The following is a 25,588-nucleotide window of genomic DNA, read 5'->3' as shown; positions in this document are numbered from 1 at the left end:
TGGGGAAGAGGCCTAGCTGCCAGGCCTGAGGTCTTCTTAGCTTTGGGGATTGCCCTTCTCCCCAAATCGCCCTTCTCCTCGCCACACGTCGCGGCACATCAGCCAGCGTCTTGCGGCACACTAGAGAAACGCTGCTATAAGGTACTCTCGCAGCACAGCCCTCCAATCCGCAAGAAGGATATTACCATAAACTACACTACACCTTAATGTATCCTACTCTCTCAGCCTAACCTGCAATGTGGGTAACATCGCAGGCTTGCTTTCCTCTAATCAATGAACCTGCAGGAGGATTTGATTTTATTGAACAACACTGCAGGGTGGAGCCTTACACTGTGTGTGTACTCAGTGTGAACACTCATAAATCATTATTTCCTGGCCTTTTCCAACAGGGCCGGCCCTAAGAGAAGGCTGGGTGGCGCAGGGTGCCAGGCCGCCGCGCGCTTGGAAAGGGGTGTGTGTGCGCCGGAGGGATAGTTCGCACCATGGCGCCAGATATGCTTAAGACAGCCCTGTTTTCCAACCTAAATAAGAACAAAGTTAGAAAAAGCAAGGCCTCTTTCCTTTGCTGCTACCTTTCAGGTTTTTAGGTGGGGAGGACACACTTAGTGCCCATTCGCAGCTGTATTAAAATTTTGACTTTCTCCATTAGTTTCTATGGGCAGCTCTCACTTCCGTCCCTGGGAACATTTTAGGTATGAAACAAGAAATGACCACCCTGGCCAATTGGGCAATTCCATATGTTTCTCTCCTTCCCTTTCCAGCCATGCCATTCCATTCCCCTTCCCACCTGCTTGCCAGTGTTGTAGCTCTTCATCTCTCAATATTCCATGCCACTTAATTTCTTTAAGGGTTATTTGATGCCCTGCTCCATGCTGCTTCTGAAAACCTAGGGTTCCCCCCCCCCACAAGACTGTTGGTACCTCCCCATATTTTGGCTATGTAATCGGGGGCACTCTCATCCGAACTTCCATAATAAAATGTAAGAATACCATATGTGTGTGTGTGTTTATATATGAAGATATAATTTCATGTCAACTGAACATTCTCCATCCTCATAGACCTGACTTTGGAGATTCCCCCACCATCTCAATACACTATTATGGTGTATTGCCCCCCCCCAAAAAAAACTTTCTACACTTCATTGTTTCCCAAAGCTTGCTGATACCTGACTTTTTGTGCATGGGTCCTGCTGCTTTGGCTACATAAGCAATAGCTGTCACCTATGAGCAATAGAAATAGATGGACTGCCAAACCATTAACGAAACAGCATTTATTAAACCGAGGATGAGAACCAAGGCGTTTTCAATTTCCAATAGAATACTCACATAAACGTTTATGTGTACATTTTGGGGGAGGGGGGGACGACACACACTGCTAGACCAATTCGTACGCCAAACAAAACACAGAACAGGAATTCGACAACATGAATATTCTTTTTTGTTCGTAGACTTCCGGTTATCTTCACAATTAATCTTTTGAAAATTGTCCCCAAATGTTGTAGCTAGAAATGAACAGGTTTTGGCTATAAATTTGCATAGTACCGGTCACGGTTTTGGAAATCTCTATGTGCATATTTTGCATCTGATCTGCTGTGAGGCACTCTGTCAAACGGCTCGTGATCATTGAAACACGATTCAAAGACTTCATCCACAGCTTTCTCGGCCATCTCTTTGCTGATCTTCCGAACAGCCAAGATGGAGCGAACAGCTCTGTCTTTTACGCAGGTCTGAGGAAGGTAAGAAAACCGAGGTCAGGACACAGACTGCGAAGTCTAGACAAGTGATACACTTACAGTAGTAAAATTGATTACTACCAATGACAAGCCACAGAAAGTGTTTCGAAAGATATTGCTAACTAAAACAAAACGAACAACTGTCAATCTCCCATATTCTTCACAAACTTGGGAAGACACCAAGATGCTCAACTCAAAATCCAGTGTCACATTGTTTATTGTGGATGTCTATTAGCAATGTCACTCCTTGAAAAATAGTCGTATAAGGTTGCACCAAATCTGACCAGCCACAGATTCTAATACTTTGTTATACCTAACGGAACAGAATCTCGGATATCTGAATTTCCAAATTAAACAGGACCTCCTCTGCAAATGGAGACACTGTGGAAGCCTGGCCCTCCTCTTCATTTACAGGTCACCATCAACTTACCTGATGATGCTGCTTCAATCCAAATTTAAACCGGGTCATTTCATTTAGGAGGGAGCAATCACCACTCAGATTAGAAGCTCGAATCTATGTAGAGAAACATACCAAAAACACCAAAACTAAATAAAGTACTCGGAGAACTGCAACAATTCCTAACATAATTACATGGCTCCCAACAGTTCTCTGGCTAAGATGGCACTAACTATATGCCAGTCAAGACAACAGGCCATAAGAACATTGACTTTGAAAAAGTACCGTTTGTTTACTTATAAGATTTCTGACGTTGTGACAAGGCTGGTTTCCTTTCTCTCCTGTTCCCTGCTACTTCACACTGAGTAAAATTTTAAAGGCAGGCTGGTTGTTTGAATTTTCTCATTCATAGTTTTTAAAGCTGCAACAACTAAACTAGGAATACTGACAAAGGCTTTTCAATCATGTCAGATACTGATCGTTGATTATAATTTTACATTTATATTGTTTTATTATGTTTTAGCATTGTACACTAGTTATTCTAATTTTAAATGGCACATGAATCCTCCTTTTTAGAGTGTTAGTTGGAGTAAATTCTTACTAGCACATACACAAAAACCCACTGGGTCAATCAATTTCTGAACTAGTGAAATCACAGAACTGCTATACAGATGTACCTCGGAAGTCGAATGGAATCCGTTCCGGAAGTCCGTTCAACTTCCAAAACCTTTGGAAACCAAGGTGCGGCTTCCGAATGGCTGCAGGAAGCTTCTGTAGCCAATCGGAACCCGCAAAATCCATGTCAGATGTTTGGGTTCCAAAGAAAGTTCACAAACCAGAACACTCACTTCCAGGTTTGGGGCATTCGGGAGCCAAAACATTAGACTCGCAAGGCGTTTGACTTCTGCGATACGACTTTAATGACCCTGTGATCCACTACTTACGTCTATGGAATTTCTAGATGTGACCAGCATGAAGAATCCCCATCTTGTCGCTTTTGACAAAAACAAACTTGGAATGAAGGGGAGGCGGGAAGCCAAAGAAAAAACTAAGAAGAATTGAACTGATAAGTGTATGTTTTGCTTAGATGTTAAATATGTTCTTAGCAGCACTATTAATTTACAACATCTGGAGGGCCGAAGTTTGGGGATGCCTGATTTACAACTTACCTCTGAGCAAGCTAAATGCCTGATATTATTGAACCAGTCCACATGTGCACGGCAGTGATCAAAAGCATGGATAAGCTCATGTGCAACCACTCTGTTCATATGAGACTGGTGTTGAATGTTGTTTTGGCACAGAACAATCTACAAAGGAAATAAGGGGGACATTCAGAAGATAATTTAATCTACAAGTCACAGGCTTTATCCTATTTTAAAGCAAGCCTCAAAAAATATACTGAAATTGACAAATGCGGAACTTTGTGGACAGCCATCCTCTGGTATTTCTCTGGTGGTTGATGGAAAGAGAGTGAAATCTCCTTTCTCACTTCCCTCCCCAAATATCTTTACTATTATATAATGCAAATGGGGAAGGGATGGTGCAGATTCATCCACACTTATCACACTGCTGTATCAAGGCATGTCAAGAAAGGGAGGAGTACAACATAGCTTCTTTCCCCCCACCTTTGCTTATAGCAGGAATTCAGCCCAACACATGTCTCAAATTGGCATCTGAAGCTTTTCCTCAAGCCACTTGCCCTACAACTGATTTCATATATGACATCAAGTAAGAACACAGCTACAAAGGAACAATTGGGAACTGAAAATGAGCTTTCATTTGCTACTTTGCAGGTGGGAAATCATTGACAGCACTGATTAGATGACCGGCACTAACAGCAAGCACCAGATGGGCACCAGAGTTCCCCATCAAGAACTTTCCCATGCAGCCAAGAGGGCTCACCATCAGTGCTTATCAGCAAGCCCTTCTGAAGGTGTGTTTTCACTGACAGTGCAGCTTCCCAGGGGCTCACTGCTCACTCCTACTTTGTGCATTTGAAGACTCATTATGAGCCCACACAAATGCATTTTGAGCCTATTCAAGCCACTTATCAGCTGTCAAGATTAAGTCCCAACTGCAGGACAACAGTCTTCCCTTGTTGTAGAAGGCCTGTAGTTTACCAGGTGAGTCTGCTGCCTAGAACAAAAGAAGCCCTTCCACTCCAACAGGAATAACTTCTCTGGGAGCAGTGAGTGGGCCTGTGGATTTGTATTTCCAATAAAGAAGAGGTCTGGCTGCTCAAATACTATTTAATTAAATACTCCACTTGAACTGAATCCTTCTGGCTTGTGCAATCATTTTATTAAATTACTATAATACTATGGGGGAGAGGGGAGTAAGCATTGAGTCAGAGAACTATGAACTCAAAATGTTCAACAGTAAACATCTCATAATTTTCTGCAACTATTTTGTTTTGCTAACATGTCAAAGCATCAAGTTATCTGAGGTTTCCAATGCTGCAACAGATTGCTCTGTACCTACCTGTGATATTGAAGAATCGAATCCTCCACTGACACACCCATCACACTCTTCACATGAGAAGTGTCGCTCTTTGAAAACAGTGCTAAAAGGCCCAAGTACAGGTCAGTTTTTTAGTATTAAAGTCACCTTCAAGCAGGAACACAGTAAACATGCAACAAGCTTGGGTCAAAAAAACATTCTTACCAGCCGGTATTCTTCATAGCATCAAGTAGCAGTTTAGCATATGGACCTAGACCAAGCAAGGCAGTCATTTATTCTTAAGCACAAAAATTGGGCAGACAAAATGAGCTACTGGTCACATGCTTGAGACCACAAATGGGCAACCTGTAGCCCACATGTGGCCCTTGCAGGCCTTCAGTGTGGCCCATGTGGGTGCCCAGCTTTGTAAGATCAGACCTACAGCTGGGTGCATGTCAAAAACTTTAGAATAAGGGCAATGGGAAATGGACAATATGAATGGACTCTCTGCACCCTTACTACAGCAAAAAGACTGTTATTAATGAACTGGGGGGGGGGAGACAATGTGGCTCCCTTTAATGACTGGATTGAAGATATGAACTAACTCGCTACACATGAACAAGCTGCATACAAACGTAAACTTGCCATTGGCAAATTTGACGGTATTTGGAATATATATTTTTTAAATACCGTATTAGATTAAGGTCTGGTTAACTGCAATAACAAGCCCCCCACCTACTTTTTTTGTAATGTACACAGTATTTTTTTCTGTTTTGTTTTCTACATGGGTTCTATTTTTTTGTTTCTTCTTTTTGTCTTACTCTGTGCACTTGTACTTTTGCATTTTCCAGTAAAGAATGATATATAGATAGATATAGATGCACACACACACACACACACACACACTTGTACCTTGGTTGTCAAATGCCTTGGTACTCGTACATTTTGGTTCCCAAACACTGCAAACCTGGAAGTGAGTGTTCCAGTTTGCGAACGTTCTTTGGAACCCGAATGTCTGACGCTGCTTCCACTGCTTCCGATGGAGTGCAGGAAGCTCCTGCAGCCAATTGGAAGCCGTACCTTGGTTTTTGAACATTTTCGGAAGTCAAATAGACTTCCTGAATGGATTTTGTTCGAGAACCAAGGTACGACTGTATGTGTGTAATACATACACACACACTCTCTGCTGATATACAGTAATAAACAGCCTATTACCCATATGGGTAATAGGTTGTTTATTACTGCAGACCAGTTTCTGGACTTCTTGAAAAGAACAAGCTGGAAGGCTGCCAGTGGTTGATCCACAGGCAATGGTCTTCTTACTATCTTGCTACTACTTAAGACATGGAAGGTGTCTGCCCTAGCAACAAAATAGGGTCTAATGCTGCACTTAGGCTGCCAACCTAACCCCGCTTACCTGGGAGTAAGCCCCCTTGCATTCCCTAGGGCGGAATAGGCATGGATAGGCTTGCCCAGACCTCTCTTGGGAAAGAGACGGTGGAAATGTGGGGAATTGTGGTTGCTCTATCAGCCAGTTCTCAGGTCTGCGGCTGCTGTTGCTGAGTGCCAGGTCAGTAAGACCTCTCTCATCCATGATCTGATTGTGGATTGCCAATCTCCCCTTCTTGGGCAAGATCCATGAGTGTGTGGTCACGGGCCAGATCCAGACACCCTTGCATAAACTGATTTTCTAGATCCATTTCAGCTGGGGTTTAGGCCCAGTTTGGGCATGGAAACTGCTTTGGCTGCCCTGTATAAGCCCCAAAGTTTCGGTAAGAACCTCGCTTGCGGTCCTACCCAGCATAGCGGCTAACATTCTCCTTTCCCTTCCTCTCCCACAACAAACACTCTGTGAGGTGAGTGAGGTTGAGAGACTTCAGAGAAGTGTGACTTGCCCAAGGTCACCCAGCAGCTGCATGTGGAGGAGCGGAGACGCGAACCCGGTTCACCAGATTACGAGTCTACCGCTCTCGGGAAGGAGCCGCGGGTCCCTTGGGAGCGGAGGGCAAGTCACTGCGCGGCCAGAGACCCTCCTTAAAGAGGAGACGCGGCCTCCAGGCACTTACTGCTTTCCAGGGCGATCTGCAGCATCAGCTGGCACTTGTGGTTCCTGGTGAAGAGGGCCTTATAGACAATGGACTGCTGCTTTTTCCCGGCTCCGCGGCTCCTCTCGGGAAACAGGCCGTACCCAAAGTCGTCGTCCTGCTCTCCGCCGGAGCCGCGGCTCCCCGGATCCTGCGGCTGCTCCGGAGGAGGCATCTCAGAGGAGCCTCCTTCAGCCATTCAAGCGCGTCGGAAACAGCATGGCTCGGGAGGCCTCGCCGGCCACCGTAAGTCATAGGAAAAAGCCTCTCTAAGTCGCTCCGCCCCGCCTCCTTGGTACCAACGAGATGTACAGAAGGAAAGAGAGCTGCCTCCGGCTGCTTCTTTTGAACCAATCACCAAACGGAGCGAGGAGGGAAAGCGGAAATGGAGGGGAAGCCGACGGTATCCATGGCACTAGAGGCAGCAGGCAAACCAAACTGCGCAGGCGTTAGATAAGGCCGAGGGTCCTTTCTATGGTTACCACAGAAATACCTTTTTTCGCAAGGGGCGTTTTACGTCACTGCTGTTTCGCGCGCGGGGTTCTGGGAAAGGAGAGCGGCGCTCGGCTCGTGGAGTGACGGCTGGGGGGCGCGAGAAGGCGGGACCAAACCCGCGCAGGTGAGGAGGCTGCGGGCGCCGTCCATTGACAGGCTGCCTGAGGGAGGGAGTCTCGGGGCCGGCCGGCGGCGAGGGTGGCGGGGACTCTGACCCGGGGAAGGCTCCCGTGCGGCAGTCTGAGGGCCGGGGCCTTCGAGAGCCCCTTGAAACCGGGGGGTGGGAGGCATACCAAACAAGATCGAGCCATTCTCACGTTCACTGTTCGGTTTGACTGGGAGGTAATTTCCCAGGGTGCTTTCTGTCAGACTCCTATCGTCTTACGCGTAGCTGTAGTGTCTTATAACGAACTTCGTCGTGAATTTAGTGAGGGGAACTGTTAACGTGGTGCTGAACACGTGCCTATGAACACGTATCTGTTCTATTCCTGTATACAGCAGGAGGGGTGGGGGTTGGGAGGCCTGACCCAAAAAGAAAAACATGCATACATTAAAGCCAGGGGCAGTATACATTAAAACTTCCTGCCCACTCCAAAAGGCCATATAGGTCGTTAAAAGCCAAAGCTGCCTGCTTTAAAAACTGTGTTTTGGCTGGCACCTGAAGATAGCAACGGCACCATGCAATGATTCATTTTGTTATTTATTTATTTGAAACATTTCTGCCCTACCCTTCATTGAAGTGATACATCACTATAAACTCTGGCCAAAACAACTATGAACAAAAAAAGTAAATAAACGGGACCTGTGGGTATAGGGTATACTATAGGGCAGTATACAAATGATGATGGTGACAGCAAGAGCAGCAATAATGATGGATCAAAATCTGGCCAGATGGTTGACTTCCCCCACCCTGAAATAAAGGGCTTGCAAAAAGGGGTGGGTTTAGTACATCTCTGCCACATGATGGTTTTCTTGTGATAGTAAGACACCCCCCAAATTTGCATGTTAGTGGACTGGGCATATGATTAAAGATCTAATTTGCTGTGGCTCTGTATAATTCAGTCTAGTTCCATTATTTTTTTAAATAAGGGGCTTTTAGAATGATAGTAGCCTGCTTTCCCCTACTAAATTTATCGTATCATCAGATGACTTTGCTTATTTCAGTACTCAAGCACATCAATACTTTTCTCTATTTTTTTCTTTCCTTAATCTAGTATCTGCAAATGCTTGTTAGTAGTCTGACATTTACCAAAACCTTTGGAATACCAGATGACTTCACCAAATAAAGCAATAGAATTACAGCTGCAAATAAGACAAAATGCAGAAGAGTTGCAAGATTTTGTGAAAGACTTAGAAAGCTGGGAAAGGGATATTAAAGAAAAGGATTGCAATTTACGGCAACAGAGCGGAGTTCCAGTCAAGGTAAATTCAGTTATCTGATACTAGGATTGACAGGGATGTTTTGAGATGGCTTTCTTAGATATATTTCTTAAATATATTTCTTAGAGTAGAAATATGTCCTTTTTAAATTTTAAGTGAAACTACAAATAAATCACTTGTATTACTGATGTAGTTTTTGCCATTTTGTGCATAGCATGTTTGTTGGCGGGAAGTCATATGCTCAGGTTTCCTCTTTTACAAAGCAAAAGGAGACTCTTTGTAAACTCTGAAACATTTAGGTCGTAACTTTCAACAAACAATGATGCATAGTTCTGGTTACAGGTAGGTAGCCGTGTTGGTCTGGGTCGAAGTAAAATAAAAAAATTCCTTCAGAAGCACCTTAAAGACCAACTAAGTTTTTATTTTGGTATGAGCTTTCGTGTGCATGTACACTTCTTCAGATACAGTGAAATAGAAGTCCCCAGGCACTTATGTAGAGAAGGGGTGGGGAGGGGGTGGGGATGGGGAGGGGAGGGGGAATCACTCAGAAGGGTGGTGGAAGTGGGTGATTGACTGACTGATAGCTGTTGATGACCGAAAACGACTGCAAATGGTTTTGCATGAAAAACAAGGGTTGAGATGGCTGAAGATCGCTTATAATGCATAATGAGATAAGAATCCGATATCTCTGTTCAAACCAGGTCCCTCCATGGTTTTGAGCTTGGTGATAAGTTGTAATTCAGCAACTTCTCTTTCCAGAAATAGAGAAGCATAACTTCTCTTTCCAGCATAGAGATTGGTTATGTGGGTTGCATTAAAATACCTGGATGTGTCTTCCTTTAGTGTTTGGCAATATACATCCTCATCAATGGCCAATAAATCTACTTGTGTACTATGGGAACTAGAAAAGGGCAAATCAATTTATTTATTAATTTTTCTGATAGTGAATAGCAACCTTTTCTGATATTTAGGATTTACCACCAATTCGAAATGAAGCTTATAAGAAAAAGAAGAAAAACAAAGTTAAAGCCATCTCTAAGAAAACTACTGAAGAAAATAAAAAGAACAAGATAAAATCTTACGATTATGAGGCATGGGGGAAGCTTGATGTGGTAAGATGAATCTAGTTATGAAAATACTAGGAAAAATACAGAGTTTTGTTTTGTGGGATTTAAGTATGTATAAAGCATTCTATGAAATTTTAAAAATACAATTACAAATTCAAACATCATTTTTTAAAAAATTTACACCTTTATCTTAGGAAGAGCCCAGGACAATGTACAGCAACCATGTGAACAAAATATGATAAAAGAACCATAAAACATATATACATTTTTTTAAAAAAAAAACTTGTAGCAAATCAGTTAAAACGGAAATACATGTGTTGCTCAAGAGAACACCTCTTATTTGTAAAACTGGAAAGGCCTATGCAAATGTAGCTTTTCATTTGGTATCTGAAGCCCAACAATGGGAAACATTGGAAAAATCATTCCAGATTCAGGGACCTACCATAGCAAATGCCCTTCTGCACATCTCTTCATCCTAAATATTGTTGGGGACCTCAAGCAGAGCCCCAAGATCTGTAATTCATCACTCCCTTGAATCAAGTCTGGTATTATACAAGTGGCCAATGCAGAGCTTTTAGGATAGGTGATCCCTGGCAGTCATATCCTTCACTAGCTGTAGCTTCTGGACCCTTTTCAAGGGTAGCCTCACAACGAGTGCATTGTAGTAATCCAAATGGGAGGTCACTAAAGCATGGGTTACCGTGACTAGACAGCATTGAAACAAAACTCAAATACCTCCAAAGGTTCAACTTTAGAATATTACAGTTTATTGGTGAAACATATTGTCTGTATGAGTTGGGTGAAATACATGGGTGAATGTTAGTGATATAACTGATATTTAATAAGACATTCACTGTTTTTTACTGCTTTATTTATTCACCCTTTAATTTTTTTTAATTTGTAATTTTCTTCAAATGTGTGTCATTTCAGGATAAGATACTTGAAGAACTTGATAAGGAAGATAGCACCCATGATTCAGTGTCTCTAGAGTCAGATTCTGAAGAAGATGGAATACACATAGACACAGAAAAAGCTCTTGCTGAGAAAGAAAAGGTTATTTTGGTCTTTCAGAATGAGAGACACTTTTGTTTTCTCCTAACACCCTTTGGGGTGCACCTTCAGATTAAACCTTGAAACCGAGAGATTAACTCCAGACATTTTTGAATATTTTACCATGACACATTCCTTATCTAATTATTTTAAGACATGTTATGGGCAGCATGGTGATTTGATCTCCTTTTGTTTGTTATATTGATGATCTTCTTGAGATAGGCAGTTCAGAATTGTGGTATTTACTTACTTGAAAACCATGTTTCATTTTCTGTAAAAACAACAACAAGGAAACCCAACCTGGTAAAAGCTATAGATGTTTAGGAAAATCGGTGACAGTCACACTTCCTTCCTGCTCAACTCCATCTCCCAGTGCAGGTTGTGTGATCGAAAGGGAGGTCTGAAAACTGCTAGAATTTGTGGTTATGGAAGTCATTTATAAACAGAAGTGTGAATTGGGGCTAGAGAGATTATGAATATGTGCCATCTTCCCAAAATTGTATTATATTATTTGCATTTGTATTCCTTTCCTCATTTTATCTTCAAAATAACCCATGGTCTAGGTTAGGATGCAAGTGAGTCTTGTTGAGCTCTTTTTCAAGGCTTCCATCTGAAAAGGGTTGAATATGGGCCACAAAATCCTGAAAGCTGGCAAACACAATTCCCAAGATACAAGAAAAGTAACATCCCCCCCAAAAAAATCAATTTGAAGTATATTCACATCATTGATCACTATATTTTGTTCAACAGGGTAATAATTATTTTAAACAAGGAAATTACGATGCTGCAATTGAATGTTACACAAAAGGAATGAATGCAGATCCTTACAATCCTGTTTTGCCCACAAACAGATCATCTGCTTTTTTTCGACTGAAAAAGTAAGGCTTGTTTTGGATACTTTAGTATTTCCTTAAACATTCAACTCGCCCTCTCTTCTTTTTCAGTAGCCTTGTTTCGGTTTTAAACCTGTCAATGCTCAACCATATCAGTTTGCCATTTGATAGATTAATTAACAAAGAAAATGGAAAAGTAGTGCCTTATCAGAAGCTGGTTGATGCTCAGCATCCTGAAAGTGCAGAGGAAAACACTTCTGAAGTAGTCCCATTTTATGAGCATTGACTCCTTGAAGTGGGTGGTAGGAAACATCGGAGTCGCATGCTGTGGCTGCCTTGTCAGACAATGGGGGGCAGAATATTCTGAAGGGTATAATATAGCTGACAGTCTTCCCCAATTCAGCACCAGCGCAACTTTAGAAGCTTCCTTACCCCCATTTCTGTGAATTGCATGGGTTTCTGTTTGCATGCTTTTAAGGAACATGCATTTGGGATTACAAACCTACAATATTGTTACAGGTATTCTGTGGCTGAATCTGATTGTAACTTAGCACTTGCCCTAAACAAAAACTATACAAAGGCTTATGCCAGAAGAGGAGCAGCTCGCTTTGCTTTGCAAAATTTTGATGGTGCTAAAGAAGGTATGTTGGATTTTTTTGTTTCTCTAGGTTATAGTAGTCATTCCTTTTGTCTCTCAAAGACATTGCTCAGTCACAACTTGTTTCATCCCAGGCCATTAACCATGCTTGCTGGGGCTGATGGGAGTTGTAGTTCAGCAACTTATGCAGGACCAAAGGTTCCCCACATGCCTGCTCTAGATAAATAGCTTTCTGAGTTCAGCCAATTAATTAATGTATACAGCATCCTGAGAAACTTCTCAGTTGAACAAGATTCTGGGAAACACCCATATATTATTAATTTTAAGTAAAATATGCTGTATCTTAAATTTCACTGGACATTATTGGTTTGTACAATCTTAGAATAGACTTTTCTTCTTATGTTTGTTCCCCTTCTTTAGTAAGTGTCTGTAAAAAAATTACACTGGAGACATTACTTTTTTTTAAAAAAGGGTCATTTTGCAGATTTTCATTGACTTTTACTCCACCTGCAGTTAATTTTGGCTAAATATTTTCATATTTCCATGCCCCTAATTTTGGAAACGTAACAATATTATCTTAGATTCATGTTTGCTGAAGTTGAAAATCGCCCAGGGTGGAACATAATTACAAACTGTTGGGAAATAACAGTGTTCTGAAATGTGATGAGATCTGTTTTCCATCTTCCCTCAAAATGAAGTCTAGAGACTGTGATACCTATTGATGAAGTATAAATGTGTTTGGTATTATCTTCTAGTTTATGTAGTTGGGTAATAATGCTACCGTAGTAAACCTTTGGGAGGTTACTTTGAGAACAATTTACTTACTTGTTTTGTTTTTTAAGTGAGGTATGTCATTTCCTATACAGTGGTACCTCGGGTTACAGACACTTCGGGTTACAGATGCTTCAGGTTACAGACTCTGCTAACCCAGAAATAGTACCTCGGGTTAAGAACTTTGCTTCGGGATGAGAACAGAAATCGCGTGGCGGTGCCACAGCAGCGGGAGGCCCTATTAGCTAAAGTGGTACCTCAGGTTAAGAACAGTTTCAGTTTAAGAACAGACCTCCAGAACGAATTAAGTTCATAATCTGAGGTACCACTGTACAAGAAGCACTGCTGATATGATTAGCAAGTCCTAGCTTACATTTTCCCTAAAGTTTCATGCTTTTCTCCCTATTAATGTATATTTTCCTATCCTCCTGTCAGATTATGAAAAGGTTTTGGAGTTGGATTCAGACAACTTTGAAGCAAAAACTGAACTTAGGAAAATCGAACAGGTAAATAATTTAAATTTGCCCAATGAACATGATTTTATTTTTTGCTATGTAGTATAAATGTTTTGCATATCTTATGTCTTATATTAGGCTCTCCTGTCGAAAGAACGCTTCCAAACTGAAGAACCAGATGTCTTTACCAACACTGAAATAACAGAACAGAAACAAACTGAGGAGGAGCAGCTAAAGCAAAAGGCTATGGCAGAAAAAGATTTGGTAAACAGAACATGTAATGTTTAAAATAGTTGTGGGAGTTGTGGTGGAATTTTATAGTGGTTCAGAATTCATTGCTTTGTGGAAGTCTTTTTGCACAGTTCTGCACTATGCAGAACTGGAACACATGTTTATGACAAATGGAGTAAGTGTCTAGTGTTTAGTTAGTTGTGAGGTTTCTTTAAAGCGACCAAATGTTAAAACACTAGCTTAACATTATTCTGAGGTAGTTCCAGCCCTGCCCCAGCTGCTATATGATTGTATTGTGTTGCCATATGTCATACATTCTGAAATCTGCATTGCTGTCTGAAAAAGCATACCCTATCACCACTTCTATTCCCTTCTTTCACATGCAGGAGTGTGTGTGATGTTGAATGAAGTCTTTATTTTTGAAGTGTTGCTCACTTGTATGAAGATGTTATTGTTGATGTATACACTGTTTCTCTTCCCCAAATACCACAGGGAAATGGCTATTTCAAAGAAGGGAAATATGAAATAGCAATAGAATGCTACACACGTGGAATAGCAGCAGATGGCACCAATGCGCTTCTTCCAGCCAACAGAGCTATGGCCTACCTGAAAATTCAAAAGTATGTGCTCTTGAACTTGCAATTCCACATGATCTGCGTATTTTCTTAGCATTTAAATCAATTCTGTCTTTTGAAATCTTTTTTAAAATACATATTCAGAAGCAAAGCTTTTTACTAATTGCACTCTCATCGCTATCTATTAAAAAACAATCTTAATTAATTTTCAAATAACATACACCAATAATAACATAAACAGTACAACACAACATTTTACAACACAACATTTTGTTCCCACAGTGGAGATTATGTCATAGCTTGGGTTGGTCTAATGCTGTTTTGCACTTCACCGAACTGATTTGAAAATGTTTTCTTGTGTGAAATTAAAACTTGTGTACATAAGCAAGAAGCTAATGTAAGCACTACTTTCATATATTACAAAAATGACTTAATGGAAGAATTTGGAGCTATGATCTCCTCACCCATTCTCATTGCATTTTATTTATCAAGTTTTAATATTCAACCAGTGAAGTAGAATGAAGTATTCCTTTAGCAGAGCTTTCCAAACTCTGTCACAAAACATTAGTGTGTCTGCTGCAGTGTGTAGGTGTGCGATCGTGAACGCTCCCCTCACTCCTCCTGGGGCTGGAAAGGGGTTTAACCTCTGGTTTGCTAGTAAAATTGAATTACTGTGTTGTGAAATGATGCATGTCTAAAAAGTATGTCATCAACATGAAAAGTTTGGAAAGCTCTGCTTTAGATAAATAATTCCGGTTCAGATTGGGACTGTAGCTGTTACGTTGTCTTTGCAACATATTCAACTAAATGTTTTTGAATTTTCCAAATAACGGATGACAACGGTAATCTAAAGTTTAAATTTAGGCAACATATTGGTTTTTAATCCAAGCACTTCTTTAATGTAATCACATTGAGAAAGGTCTGTTCAGCTCTAGAGATAGAATTACACAGCTTCTAGTAGCATATAATTCTCCGATTTGCTCATATGTGACATAGATATGCAAACTTTGGTCAGAATTTGTTGGAGTGACTGTGTAGACTGTAAGAAACAATATCTGACGGGATCTGCACTTCTAAGTAATCATTTTAAATGTTTTCTCTTGATGATGAGATATGAAGAGGCAGAGGAAGATTGTACTCAAGCTGTATTACTAGATTCCTCCTACTCAAAAGCTTATGCCAGAAGAGGGACTGCGAGAGCTGCACTGGGAAAGCTAAAAGAAGCTATGCAAGGTGGGATTTTTAATGGATGTGTGCTTGATGTTATCATTTGATGAAGTTTTTGCTCGATCATAATTTCTCAGTGCAACAGCCCCAGTCCACAAACAGCAATCCAGTATGATAGCAGCAAAGCTTGGATAGAAAGCAACTGGTTTTTATAACACCTAGATTTTCTGAGCTACCTTGTTTGCCTAATATAGTTGGGCCACTGTAAGGGGGCACATGGATGTGCTCCTACCCACTTAACCTTTGCCCAGGGAATAGCACTGAAACTTAATTTTATTTCCATAAGGAGACTCTCGCATTGAAGGAGATGTGGCAGAATCTGGACCGTGTCTAAATTGCTAATTGAGTGCTTAGTTCCCATTTCCTTGCTATTGCTGTGAGTGCAAAATTTCATTCACAGTAGCTTACTGTTATTGCATTTCAAAAGTTCATTAATAATTAGATACTTGAGCATGCCATAGTAATGGAAATCACATTTACTATAGTGGGGAAAGTCTTCTTTGGGAGACCAGTTGGATTCAGTGGGACTTCCAAATGGTTAACGTTTGATAATGGATCATGTCTTAACAGTTGCAGATAAATACATGTAAATTAAGTGTTAAAACTAATTATCGTTACATTACATTAAATTTGTGTTTCTTGATGTAAATTCATCAGATTTTGAAACTGTTTTGAAGCTGGAACCTGGAAATAAGCAAGCAGTAAATGAAATAATGAAACTTAAGAATGTAAGTGTGTTTGTACTTCAGTATCTCGCTAGTTACTTCCTTAAATTACTTTTTTTAAAGAGTATTTTTCTGAGTTATAAATGATTCCGATTTTCATGGATGGTTGTTTGCTAATCTTTTAAAGGAATCAATTGCAAAAGGGCTGTGGATAGACACGGAAAGCCCTGGACTATCACAAAAGGAAACAGAAGCACAAAATCTAGTGAAACCCATTGATAAACCCTTGCACCATAGATCAAAAGTAAGTACAAATGATGAGGGTATCAGGTGTTTTTACCCTCTGAGGATAACGTTAGTGTGAGCAGGGCAAACTTGTTTGGGCTTGAAGTGTTGTAAAGAAGAGGATCAAATTGTTCAGGAAGGGAAGTTACAGGCAGGATGTTTGCTGGCATGAAATCAAGAGAAATTTCCACAAAGGTTAGAGGTATGGGAGGAGAGAAAAGTAGTTTGCATGAATCTGAATGGAGAGCCATATCTCAGTCTAGTGGCGCATAAGAGAGGAAGATACAAAGAGGATTTAAAAACTAAATTTAGAAGGTGTGGTCTTGTAAATACTGCCATACACATTTGGGGTGAGATCAATTGATAGGAGGCAAATTCAGTTGCTGTGTGTGTGTACTAAAAGGGTGAGTGTGTCTTCCTGTGATTGCCTACAAAAGTTTTATGCCAAAGGCAACTTCTTAATATTTAATTTGCCATCGGGATTTTCATATTTGCTATGACAGGCACAAGTACTCTTTGAGAATGCACCCAGTTGTTCACCAGTATGTCAGAACCACTGTAACTAACTTACTGCATGGTTCTGTTCTGTTTAGAAACCCTTGAGAAGAGTAATCATTGAAGAAGTGGATGATGAGATTCTGACCACAAATTTGGTGGCTACCCCCAATCTGCTACCTAATCAGTCGGTTTCTGCAAGTGTAGAAGCAACACATACCTCAGCATCTGCACAGAATCCAAGCAAAGATGATTTTTCTTCTTCCGCTGATACTCCCAAAGCAAAGCTTTTGAAAATAGAAGAAATCGGAGATTCTGTAACCATAGAGTAAGTACTGATTTTAGTATTAAATATGAACTAGTGGTTTGTTTTGCTCCAAACAAATGTGTTCACAATAAACTATTAACTATTAGCTTACTATGAGTTGTGAATTGACCCATATTGTAATGAGGGGGTGGTAGGAGGCCTTATGAACAGAATAAACAAATGGGAACTTTGGTAATGATTTTAATCAGCTCTTTTATTTACATATAGGTTAGGATAATTTTAGCTCAAGACAGTTGATGCTAAAAATCATGGTGGCTTAACAGCATGTATGTTCTTTTGAATGAATCTTAAAAGTAAAACTACAAGGCTATTTTGTCAGGTCTAATACATGTTATGTAAGTACACAAATGGAAGAGTTTATAACTTTCCTCTCAAATATTTTAGGAAACACTATACTGTATTCAGTGGTGTCCAAACGTTTTTCACAAGAGCCAGATTTGATGAAGTGAAGGGTTGTGGGGACCGACCAAAAGGGCTGACCAAAGTTGTTGACCTTTTTTTAGGATTTTACCCTAAAGTTTTTTAGGATTGCAGAGTTGTTGATTTTTTTTAGTAGGATTGCAGATGCTGAGCTTCTATTAGGATTGAAGTTGTTGAGGAAATAAACTGCGTGGGCTGAATTAGGCTCCCAAAACGGACTTTGGACATGCCTGCTGTATATGGTATACAGTAAACATTTTATTCTTGTAGCAAAGTTCCAGCCCTTGAATATAAGCCAAATGGAATGACAGCTAAATTACAGGAGAGTAAATGGCTACACTGTAATTTATGGCTTGTACATTTGACTTTTTTTTCACCTTATGAAATTATAGGGAAAGGCTTTATTTTTCTAGAGTATTCCCTTTTGATGTTTATAATATTCAGAGCACTATGGGCATAAAAAAATGTTGTTTCTTACGACTTTTTTCCCTTACCAAATTAAATGTACCGTTAAATATTTTTGAAATATTTGGTGCATTAGCATTTGGTATTAAGTAAATCTCTAGTTCTGAACTTTTATATTCATAACCAACTTTGTTGCACAATTGTCGAAGCATTTTTACCCTTTTAACATTGCAAGTAAATCTAAAATGTATGTCAGATCAAGTGTAAGTAGTACTGTTGATGTACATAGTCTTAATCATGTATTCCAGTACTGTTGCTATTGTTTGCAAGATTAGGCTTTGAAAATGTACGTTGCACTAGATTGTGCAGTTTTCTACACAATCTACTTAGTGGAGATTAGTGTTAGAACAGAATTCATTTTGACAACATCCAATGAAGTGTCACCAATCATGCACATATATTGATTATATGCAAGCTTTTTGAATGATTTACATAGACTGAATCTTACATTATGTCTTATCCTGACCCTTGTCCTGCCTCTTTTCCTTTATTAGAACAGATTCTGATCTGTTAAGGGGAATCTCTACCACCATTCTGGATTTCTTGTTTTCTTTTAACCTGGTGATGAACGGCCAGGTGCAGCTTCAAAGTGACATTATGTTCTCCAGCTTGCACAATGGAACTGCACTTGCAGAGTGGAACTTGAAATTTATAATCTCCTATCTGCAATCTTCCAGAGGGTCTCCCAATCTTCCAGATGCACTTTTCTTTGGGGGGGGGGGCGGCAGAGGGCTGCTGTGAGAGGAGACAAAGTCCCATTGTGTAAGTGTACACCTGTTGGACAATGTAAACATTACATAGGTTGGATCAGGAATTGCTATAATGTTTCCGTTTCATTTCAGTCAGACTTTCTTGCGACTCCTGCGCAAACTCAAAGAGATCAGTCTCTACTTTCACAGAGTCCTGTACTCTAAATCAGGGACTCATAAATGGGTTGGGACCAAATATCAGAATCAGTGCTTGGACTCTCAGATCAACAGCTGAGGGAGGCCCTTCTTTCTCTTCCCTCTTTGTCGAAGTTGAAAAAAGTGACAACCAGAGAGAGGGCCTTCTCAGTTTTGACACACCATTTATGACACCTTCTGTAAGGAGGCTCACTTGGTGCTGATGTTCTCTTTTAGGTGTCAGGTGCAAGAAAAACTTTCTATTCACTTTGGCATTTAAGTTTTAGGAATTTTAAATGTTTTGCTGATGGTTCTGTTTTTTTCTGCCAATTGTGGTTAACATGTGTCTTATTGTTGGGACCCTTTAATTGTGTGAATCACTCTGGAACCAATTTTGAAAATTGGTTTGAATAAATATAACCGTGTTTCATAAAACCTGTCTCCAAATAGAGGCAAGGTAATCATCTACATCATGCCTGCCTTAAATGTTTTAGACCTGTCAGCAAAAGCACCGTGAAAGAGAAACCATCATCTACCTCTCAGTCTTGTGCTAGGAAAAAACAAACTGAGACAGAAAAACAAACACTTCTCCCCGTGTTTACATTCCCTGTGCCTCCAGTTCCTGTGAATTCTTTTCAGCTGGAATCAGATTTCAGAAAATTAAAAGGTTACCCAGATCAATTATACGCATACTTGAAGGTAAGCTTCTTCATGGCTAAGTATGGCTTCTACCAAGTTGTGTAACTTTACAGTGCAGTCTCTCTTAACACCTTCCTTTAGGGTAAAGCAATTTCCAACTTGTGATTTATTTAGTTTATTTCATTACATATTTTTTTGTTGTTGTCCATGAATTGTACCTTTAGGGAAAGTTTTTCCTATTGGAGCTTCAGGGACGTATTGAGCAGCCTCATTGTCTCAGTCAGTTCATGCAAAGAAGTTGCATCTGTCTCCAAAGCCAATTCCATCGCGTCCAGTCTGGGGAATCCCATACAGAGTTTTTTGGGTAATAGCAAGAGGAGAGGGGAGCTCCAGTGCTGGCTGTGCAGCCTCACATTTATTTAGGGATGTGGAGTGGCTTGCTCTCCTTCACCAGCAGTCCTAAAACCATCATAGGTGCTTCATTTGAGTGCTGACACTCCACTTGGCTTCAGGACTCAACCTTCCACTGTAGTATTAGAACCAAGTGTGTTCCCTTTCCCTGCGAGTCTCTGTAGCCCTTGTGCTAAGCTAAAGAGAAGGTAGAATTGAAGCTCCTGCAGTTCCTTAAAATGGATCTGGGTGGAATTGGGTTGGACACCCATCTTCCACTTAGCGATCTTGGACTGAAAGGAAGCAGGAAGTCAGCTGCCTCCTTTCCTTCAACCAAACTCAGCCCCTGCTGCTCTCTTCTGCCGATATTTGCTGGCAATCTGCATGCCTTTATAATCTCTCTCTCTCTCTCTCTCTCTCTGTGTGTGTGTGTGTGTGTGTGTGTGTGTTTATGTGTATGTGCATGTGTCTGTATAATCAGAGGTACTTTTAGAGGGGACAGACAGGATTTCTTATGTAACTTGGGGAAATTCTCCCCATCTGTAGGATTGCATGCATCACCTGTATTAAGAGTGCTTATTAAACTGCATATATTTGTAGAGAACTTCAGATAACTCTTTCCACATTAGCAAGACTTAGTAAAAGATCCTCTGACCATATGTTGATTACCTTGAATCCTGCTTTTCCTCCAAGGACCTTAGGTTCTTCCCCACCCCCCACCCCGATTTTCATTATACCCCTTTGAAGTAGGTAAAGCTGAAAGAGAGCATCTGGCCCAAGGTGCTTGCTGCTGAGCTAATCAGCAGACTGTGAATCCTAGGTCTTTCCTGTCATAGTCTCTGTACACTGTCACAGGATCTTACAGCATGTTCTAGGCCACACATTCCATTCATATTGGCCCTGGGAGCCTCACTGTCACTTTATATGAACTGAGAGACCTTGAGAACAAATCCAGCATTCCCTGATGCTGCCCAGTATGGGGAGAGCGCCAGTCAGTATTAAAAGGAGCAAGCTGTGCATCAAGGAGGCGTGTTCCACCATTACTATCACTCACATTGGAGAAGCACGATAAACTCACTAGGAAATCCATTGTTCCCTAGAACAGTTTGAAAACTGCAAGTATAATAAAACGTTTTAATAGATTTGATTTCTTTCCAGTCAAGCTTTTGTTTCTATAGGCACTGTGCAAGAAGTTGAATTCTGATAGTGTGTAATGCCTGCTTTGTTTTTGTTTTGTTTTCTCAAAGCAAATTGATCCTTCATTTTATCCTAACCTGTTCCAAAAATCCTTGGATCCAGATGTATTTAGCCAAATTTTGAAAATTCTACAGGATTTTTATACTGGGTAAGTTTTTCAGTTCGTGGATTTTTAGATGGTAAATTGAACAGCTGGACTCATTTCCTGGCTGAAAAGTAATTTTCCTGTTTTCCAGAGCATCTTTCTGCCTGCTTGTTGTTCTGCCTGATACTAGCAATATGCCAGTACTTGGAATTAGTGTCGCTTGAATAATCTGTAAGAGAAATGATATTTTACAAAGCAATTGGGGGGGATAGTAAAAAAAAATCAGCAGCAAAGTGTTGCTTAGAGCTGGAACACTTCAATGCTTACTTTTCAGAATATTTGGATGAAAATCTAGAGTTGACTCACAATACAATGGGCAATAGATATATGGGCACCTTAACAATTGTTCCTTCACTTATTTCTGACATCATACCGTGCCTCTGAAGAGTGGTGCAAAGTCTAACATGAGACTGTCCCGTCTATCCATGTAACTTGAGTGCAGAGGAAGCATTTCATTGTTGACTTTGGAGGCACAGCACAATGTCAGAAAGTCTGAATCTTCTGCCCAGGTTCCAGGTTATTGGGAAATGCAGTGTCTGGCTTTGCAATATAATATGCTCTTAAGACACGCAGAATGTCTCTGAAGCATAGTGTGAAGATCAAAACAAGATTATACAAATCCTCTGTATGTGCCAGAGATAATGACTGTACCAAGGCTAATTAAAATTTGTGGAACTTTGTCACCATGCTTGCTCAGTTTTTCTTAGGCAGCTTCTTATGCATAAGACGGGTGGTTCGTTTCAAGTGAAATCAATACTCTAGAATATCTTGAACTGCCTCAAAAGATCCTTTTAACGGTGATGCCAAGAACTGAGCTTTGAGTCATATATAACCAAAGCATGTCCCCCTACCACTGAGCAGTACGAACTTTATGTCGTTTTGATGTGCTTGCGAGAAAGCACAGCATGTGTATTACTATTAGCATTATTAGTAAGACCCTGTATTAATGCTGCACACACAGAAAGGGGGAGTTGAAGGAGTGCTGGCAAGATAAGATCAAGTTCCTCAGGAACGAGGAAATGAGGACTAGATGACTATCAATTTAATGTAATGTTGGTAGGAGGCAAGTACACAAAATACATCCATTATCATGAAAACAGTCTGGAATGATGTTCAGCATGGGAAACTTTTCTTATGCAAAAATGATTGCTGCTATGCTACTTTGAACAAAATGAAATACCACAGTTGCACCTTAAACGAGAGCAGTTTCAGGATATTTTATACAAAATATTCTTATTTTGGATGCCCACAGAATGGTTTTAATACTTGACAAATTTTATCCATGCATTCTGCTTTTCACTTTTCACTTGAATTTGATAATGCCATATACATGTCATGAAATTAAAAGAAGTTATTTATAGGTGTGTGTTAATGCTTCCCTCTCACACAGGAAAGAAGAACCTTCACTCATCTTAGAAATTCTGCAGAAGCTGTCCGAATCAAAAAGATTTGATATGGCAGTAATGTTTATGTCTGATTCAGAGAGAAAAGGTAAATAAAATGCAACCATGGGCCACTAATCGAATCTAGTATTTGGTAGGTTTAGAGATAAGCATGATAAATGCACAGTTTGGGTGCTGTATAAAATCCTGAAAGTGTTGTTTCATTTTTTTCTTTTAAGAGATTCTATCCTGCATCATTGTTTGAGAAAATAAGAATAATTTTCATCACCTGTTCTCTCTCTCTCTCTCTCCCTCCCCCCCCCCCCCCGCAAACAAAACTTAAAACCAAAATTAGGTAGCTTGGGCTTCTGGTGCTACTGTTGGGTTAGTATAAAATGGAAATGGAAAGTGTCTGGATTTCTCTCTGTGGAATCTTAAAAATCCTGCTTTTAACAACCCAATATAAATAAAATATTGCAAATTGGGTCCCAAAGTACAATGTTGCAGTTCTTTCTTCTGGGGCTTAAAAAACAATTGTTGCATCAGAGGCAGGAGTTCCTGCTCCAACCTGTGTCTTACTTTGTGTGCGAAATTTATTTTCTCTTAAGTTTAGAACATTTTAGAAGTGCAACCAGTCTTTATGCAAGTCTGTGGAATACAAGTGCCGAGTTGGTCTCATAGGTGGTCAGAGTGAGACAATTGGAAGTAGTTTTAGCTTTGCTGCAATCTAAGAGATATTGGGGGGGGGGAAGTATTAGGTATTAGAAATACAAACCAGTCACCTCTGACCTGCAGTATTAACAGTGAATTCTGCTGTAGGGCCCCCATAGCAGTGAACTACATGATTGTTATAGTCTCTCAGCCCACTTGCCTACATGGCGAATAAAAGCAGTGGTTTACAGTCGTACCTTCAAAAACTAAATTGCGGCTTCTGATTGTCTGGAAGCTCCTGCAGCCAATCAGAATCCGCTGAAGCCCTGTCAGACATTCAGGTTCCAAAAGAACGTTCACAAACCACTTCCGGGTTTGCGGCATTCGGAAGCCAAAACGTCCGAGTTCCAGGGCGTTCGGGATCCAAGGTACAACTGTATACTGTAGCATTGTTTGTTTGCTACTCTTAGCTTTCGCCCAGCTCGCAGTAATACCTGTGGACAACATTGCAAACTACTCAGAGAAATGGATTAAAAAGTAACAAAGCAGCACACAACCTGCTTTTCTCCTCTCTGCATCTCTGCCTTTGTTAGGCTGCCCTGCAGCTGATAAAGAACATTTTGAAGCCTCCCAGACTGTGACAGCTCTGTGCTTCTCTTCACCAGCCACTTGCCAGGCAGTCTAATGCAGAGAATATATATATGAGCTGATTAAAAGGCTTAAGAAATGTACTAATCTCTCTTTTCTTATAGCTGCACATTCGTTATTTGGTCATTTGGAGCAGTCGGGATTGAAAGATTCTTCCATTAAACTGCTCAAGACAAGATACGGTATTTAAGGCAAATACCTTTTTGTGTCTGCATAGAGGTACAGCTGATTCTGCACCATTTTGGAAAGACACTTGCCTTCAGATGATCAGTGTGACTCCATCTAGGAGGATTCAAAGTACCTTCCACTTGCGCATGAGGATTGTTTGGTCCCCCCACGCCACATCACATGTTTCTTTGGAGAGTCCCCACACTTTCAATAGTAGTTTCCTGGGTAAGGAAGAGAGAGGAAAGGGTTGTTTTACATTTACTGCTCCATGCACTGCGCTTTGGAGCCAAGCCTGTGAAAGAAAAGCATTTATATGGAAAAGATAAAGGTGTGTGATCTTCCAGTCTAGCAGGGTACCTCATAAGATTTAGCACGACGGAATCTATTTTAAACTGGGGGTTTTTCCGCTTTGATCATATTGTAGAATTAAGGCTGACAATGAGTTGTTAAAATATTTTATAAATTTTGCGTTGTATGTATTAATTTGCTGTTTTAAAATAATTCTGTATTTCTGTTCTTATCAATAAACAGATGTTTAATACCGGGATTCTGAAACTGTTGTGTATGATTACTAATTTCAGTGTTGATACCTCTTGTCAGATTTTTCAGGTACAGATGAGTGAAAATCTGATTATTATTTTTCAACCAATTGCCACCTTGCCTCACTTTCTCTCCATTTCATTTCAACTAATTGCCACCTTGCCTCACTTTCTCCCTATTTCACTTATTAACAAATAACATTTTTCTCTGAAGGATTCACCAATCATCGTTTTGGCTTTGTCGGTCTCTTCTTTCTGAGACTATATGTATATTGCATGGGTTAATCACCCTTTTACCACTTCAAACTCCCACCCTTACTTATTAAGAGTTTAAAACTGGTTATTTTGCATTTCACTGGTGTTAATTACTGCAGTAAAATGAAGGATGGATATTTCTGTATATTCTTCAATAAGGTTAGGCATATTCATGATGCTAGATAGTTGTCAATTAAACCTTTTAGTGACAAAAGCATTATATAAACACACTATGTTTTTTTCTTGACACATTTGTTTTATGATTTCCGCTCATTTAAAAAATAATTACCAAGGTCTTGCTATATTGATTTCTAACCTATCCACTTGATTCAGGTTCAAATCTAAAAATAAAGCACATAATATATTGTAGCCTGAATGAATTGTAACAAAGTTCAAAGCCTTTTAAAAACACATTTGCCATCTAAAGTCTGCCAAAAGGAGCAGGTTCTGGAAGAAAGCCCTGCTACTCAGGCTGAGAGTCAATTTACTTCAGCATCCTCATCACTTCCCCCACATCTCCAGGTGTGCAATAAGGTGCATCTAGGAGACCAACATTTGGGGCATTAAAACAATAGACCTTTCCTGATGTTTAATTGCACAATGGGCAGTTTCTGTGCCCGTTAATGGCTTGCATTACCCCTAACATAACATATGCATTATTCTTCAGACAACAACTAGATGGAAATTGGTCCCTATGA

At 40.3% G+C, this 25,588-nt stretch overlaps 2 protein-coding genes across 3 annotated transcripts; one reads left to right on the top strand and one right to left on the bottom strand.

Annotated features, from left to right (window-relative positions):
- Nucleotides 1-1,255: 1,255 nt before the first annotated feature.
- Nucleotides 1,256-6,901, bottom strand: ATP23 (ATP23 metallopeptidase and ATP synthase assembly factor homolog). The gene is made up of 6 exons (XM_035128540.3): nucleotides 6,635-6,901; nucleotides 4,794-4,839; nucleotides 4,611-4,692; nucleotides 3,299-3,436; nucleotides 2,163-2,246; nucleotides 1,256-1,726 (listed from the first exon to the last, which is right to left on the bottom strand). Exons 1-6 carry the CDS (start codon nucleotides 6,849-6,851, stop codon nucleotides 1,523-1,525), a joined length of 771 nt encoding a protein of 256 aa, XP_034984431.1. The 5' UTR covers nucleotides 6,852-6,901; the 3' UTR covers nucleotides 1,256-1,522.
- Nucleotides 6,902-7,189: 288 nt separating this feature from the next.
- Nucleotides 7,190-24,643, top strand: RPAP3 (RNA polymerase II associated protein 3). Of its 2 annotated transcripts, none has more exons than XM_035128168.3 (17): nucleotides 7,190-7,271; nucleotides 8,362-8,569; nucleotides 9,499-9,639; nucleotides 10,525-10,647; nucleotides 11,395-11,522; nucleotides 11,997-12,118; nucleotides 13,282-13,352; nucleotides 13,440-13,565; nucleotides 14,025-14,152; nucleotides 15,219-15,340; nucleotides 15,992-16,062; nucleotides 16,187-16,303; nucleotides 16,878-17,107; nucleotides 19,371-19,575; nucleotides 21,153-21,250; nucleotides 22,638-22,738; nucleotides 24,033-24,643. In XM_035128168.3, the coding sequence occupies exons 2-17, from the start codon at nucleotides 8,417-8,419 to the stop codon at nucleotides 24,116-24,118; spliced, it is 2,022 nt and encodes a 673-aa protein (XP_034984059.1). In that variant the 5' UTR covers nucleotides 7,190-7,271; nucleotides 8,362-8,416; the 3' UTR covers nucleotides 24,119-24,643. The 2 variants fall into 2 exon arrangements, with proteins under 2 accessions (XP_034984059.1, XP_034984060.1); XM_035128169.3 differs by having other exon boundaries at nucleotides 7,190-7,489.
- The last annotated feature ends 945 nt before the right edge of the window (nucleotides 24,644-25,588 follow it).

This window comes from Zootoca vivipara, chromosome 9 (assembly GCF_965207765.1).
Source record: "Zootoca vivipara chromosome 9, rZooViv2.hap1.1, whole genome shotgun sequence".
Classification (NCBI taxonomy): Eukaryota; Metazoa; Chordata; class Lepidosauria; order Squamata; family Lacertidae; genus Zootoca; species Zootoca vivipara.
This window is presented reverse-complemented; position numbering and strand designations above follow the sequence as displayed.

Excerpts from the sequence above, each read along its gene's own strand:
- RPAP3 (XM_035128168.3), top strand. The coding sequence starts at position 8,417 with ATGACTTCACCAAATAAAGCAATAGAATTACAGCTGCAAATAAGACAA. Across the intron at positions 11,523-11,996 it reads GCTTTTTTTCGACTGAAAAA|GTATTCTGTGGCTGAATCTG; the intron begins GTAAGGCTTGTT and ends ATATTGTTACAG. Across the intron at positions 13,353-13,439 it reads AACTTAGGAAAATCGAACAG|GCTCTCCTGTCGAAAGAACG; the intron begins GTAAATAATTTA and ends GTCTTATATTAG.
- ATP23 (XM_035128540.3), bottom strand. The coding sequence starts at position 6,851 with ATGGCTGAAGGAGGCTCCTCTGAGATGCCTCCTCCGGAGCAGCCGCAG. Across the intron at positions 3,437-4,610 it reads TCGATTCTTCAATATCACAG|ATTGTTCTGTGCCAAAACAA; the intron begins GTAGGTACAGAG and ends TTTCCTTTGTAG. Across the intron at positions 2,247-3,298 it reads GGCATTTAGCTTGCTCAGAG|ATTCGAGCTTCTAATCTGAG; the intron begins GTAAGTTGTAAA and ends TTCTCTACATAG.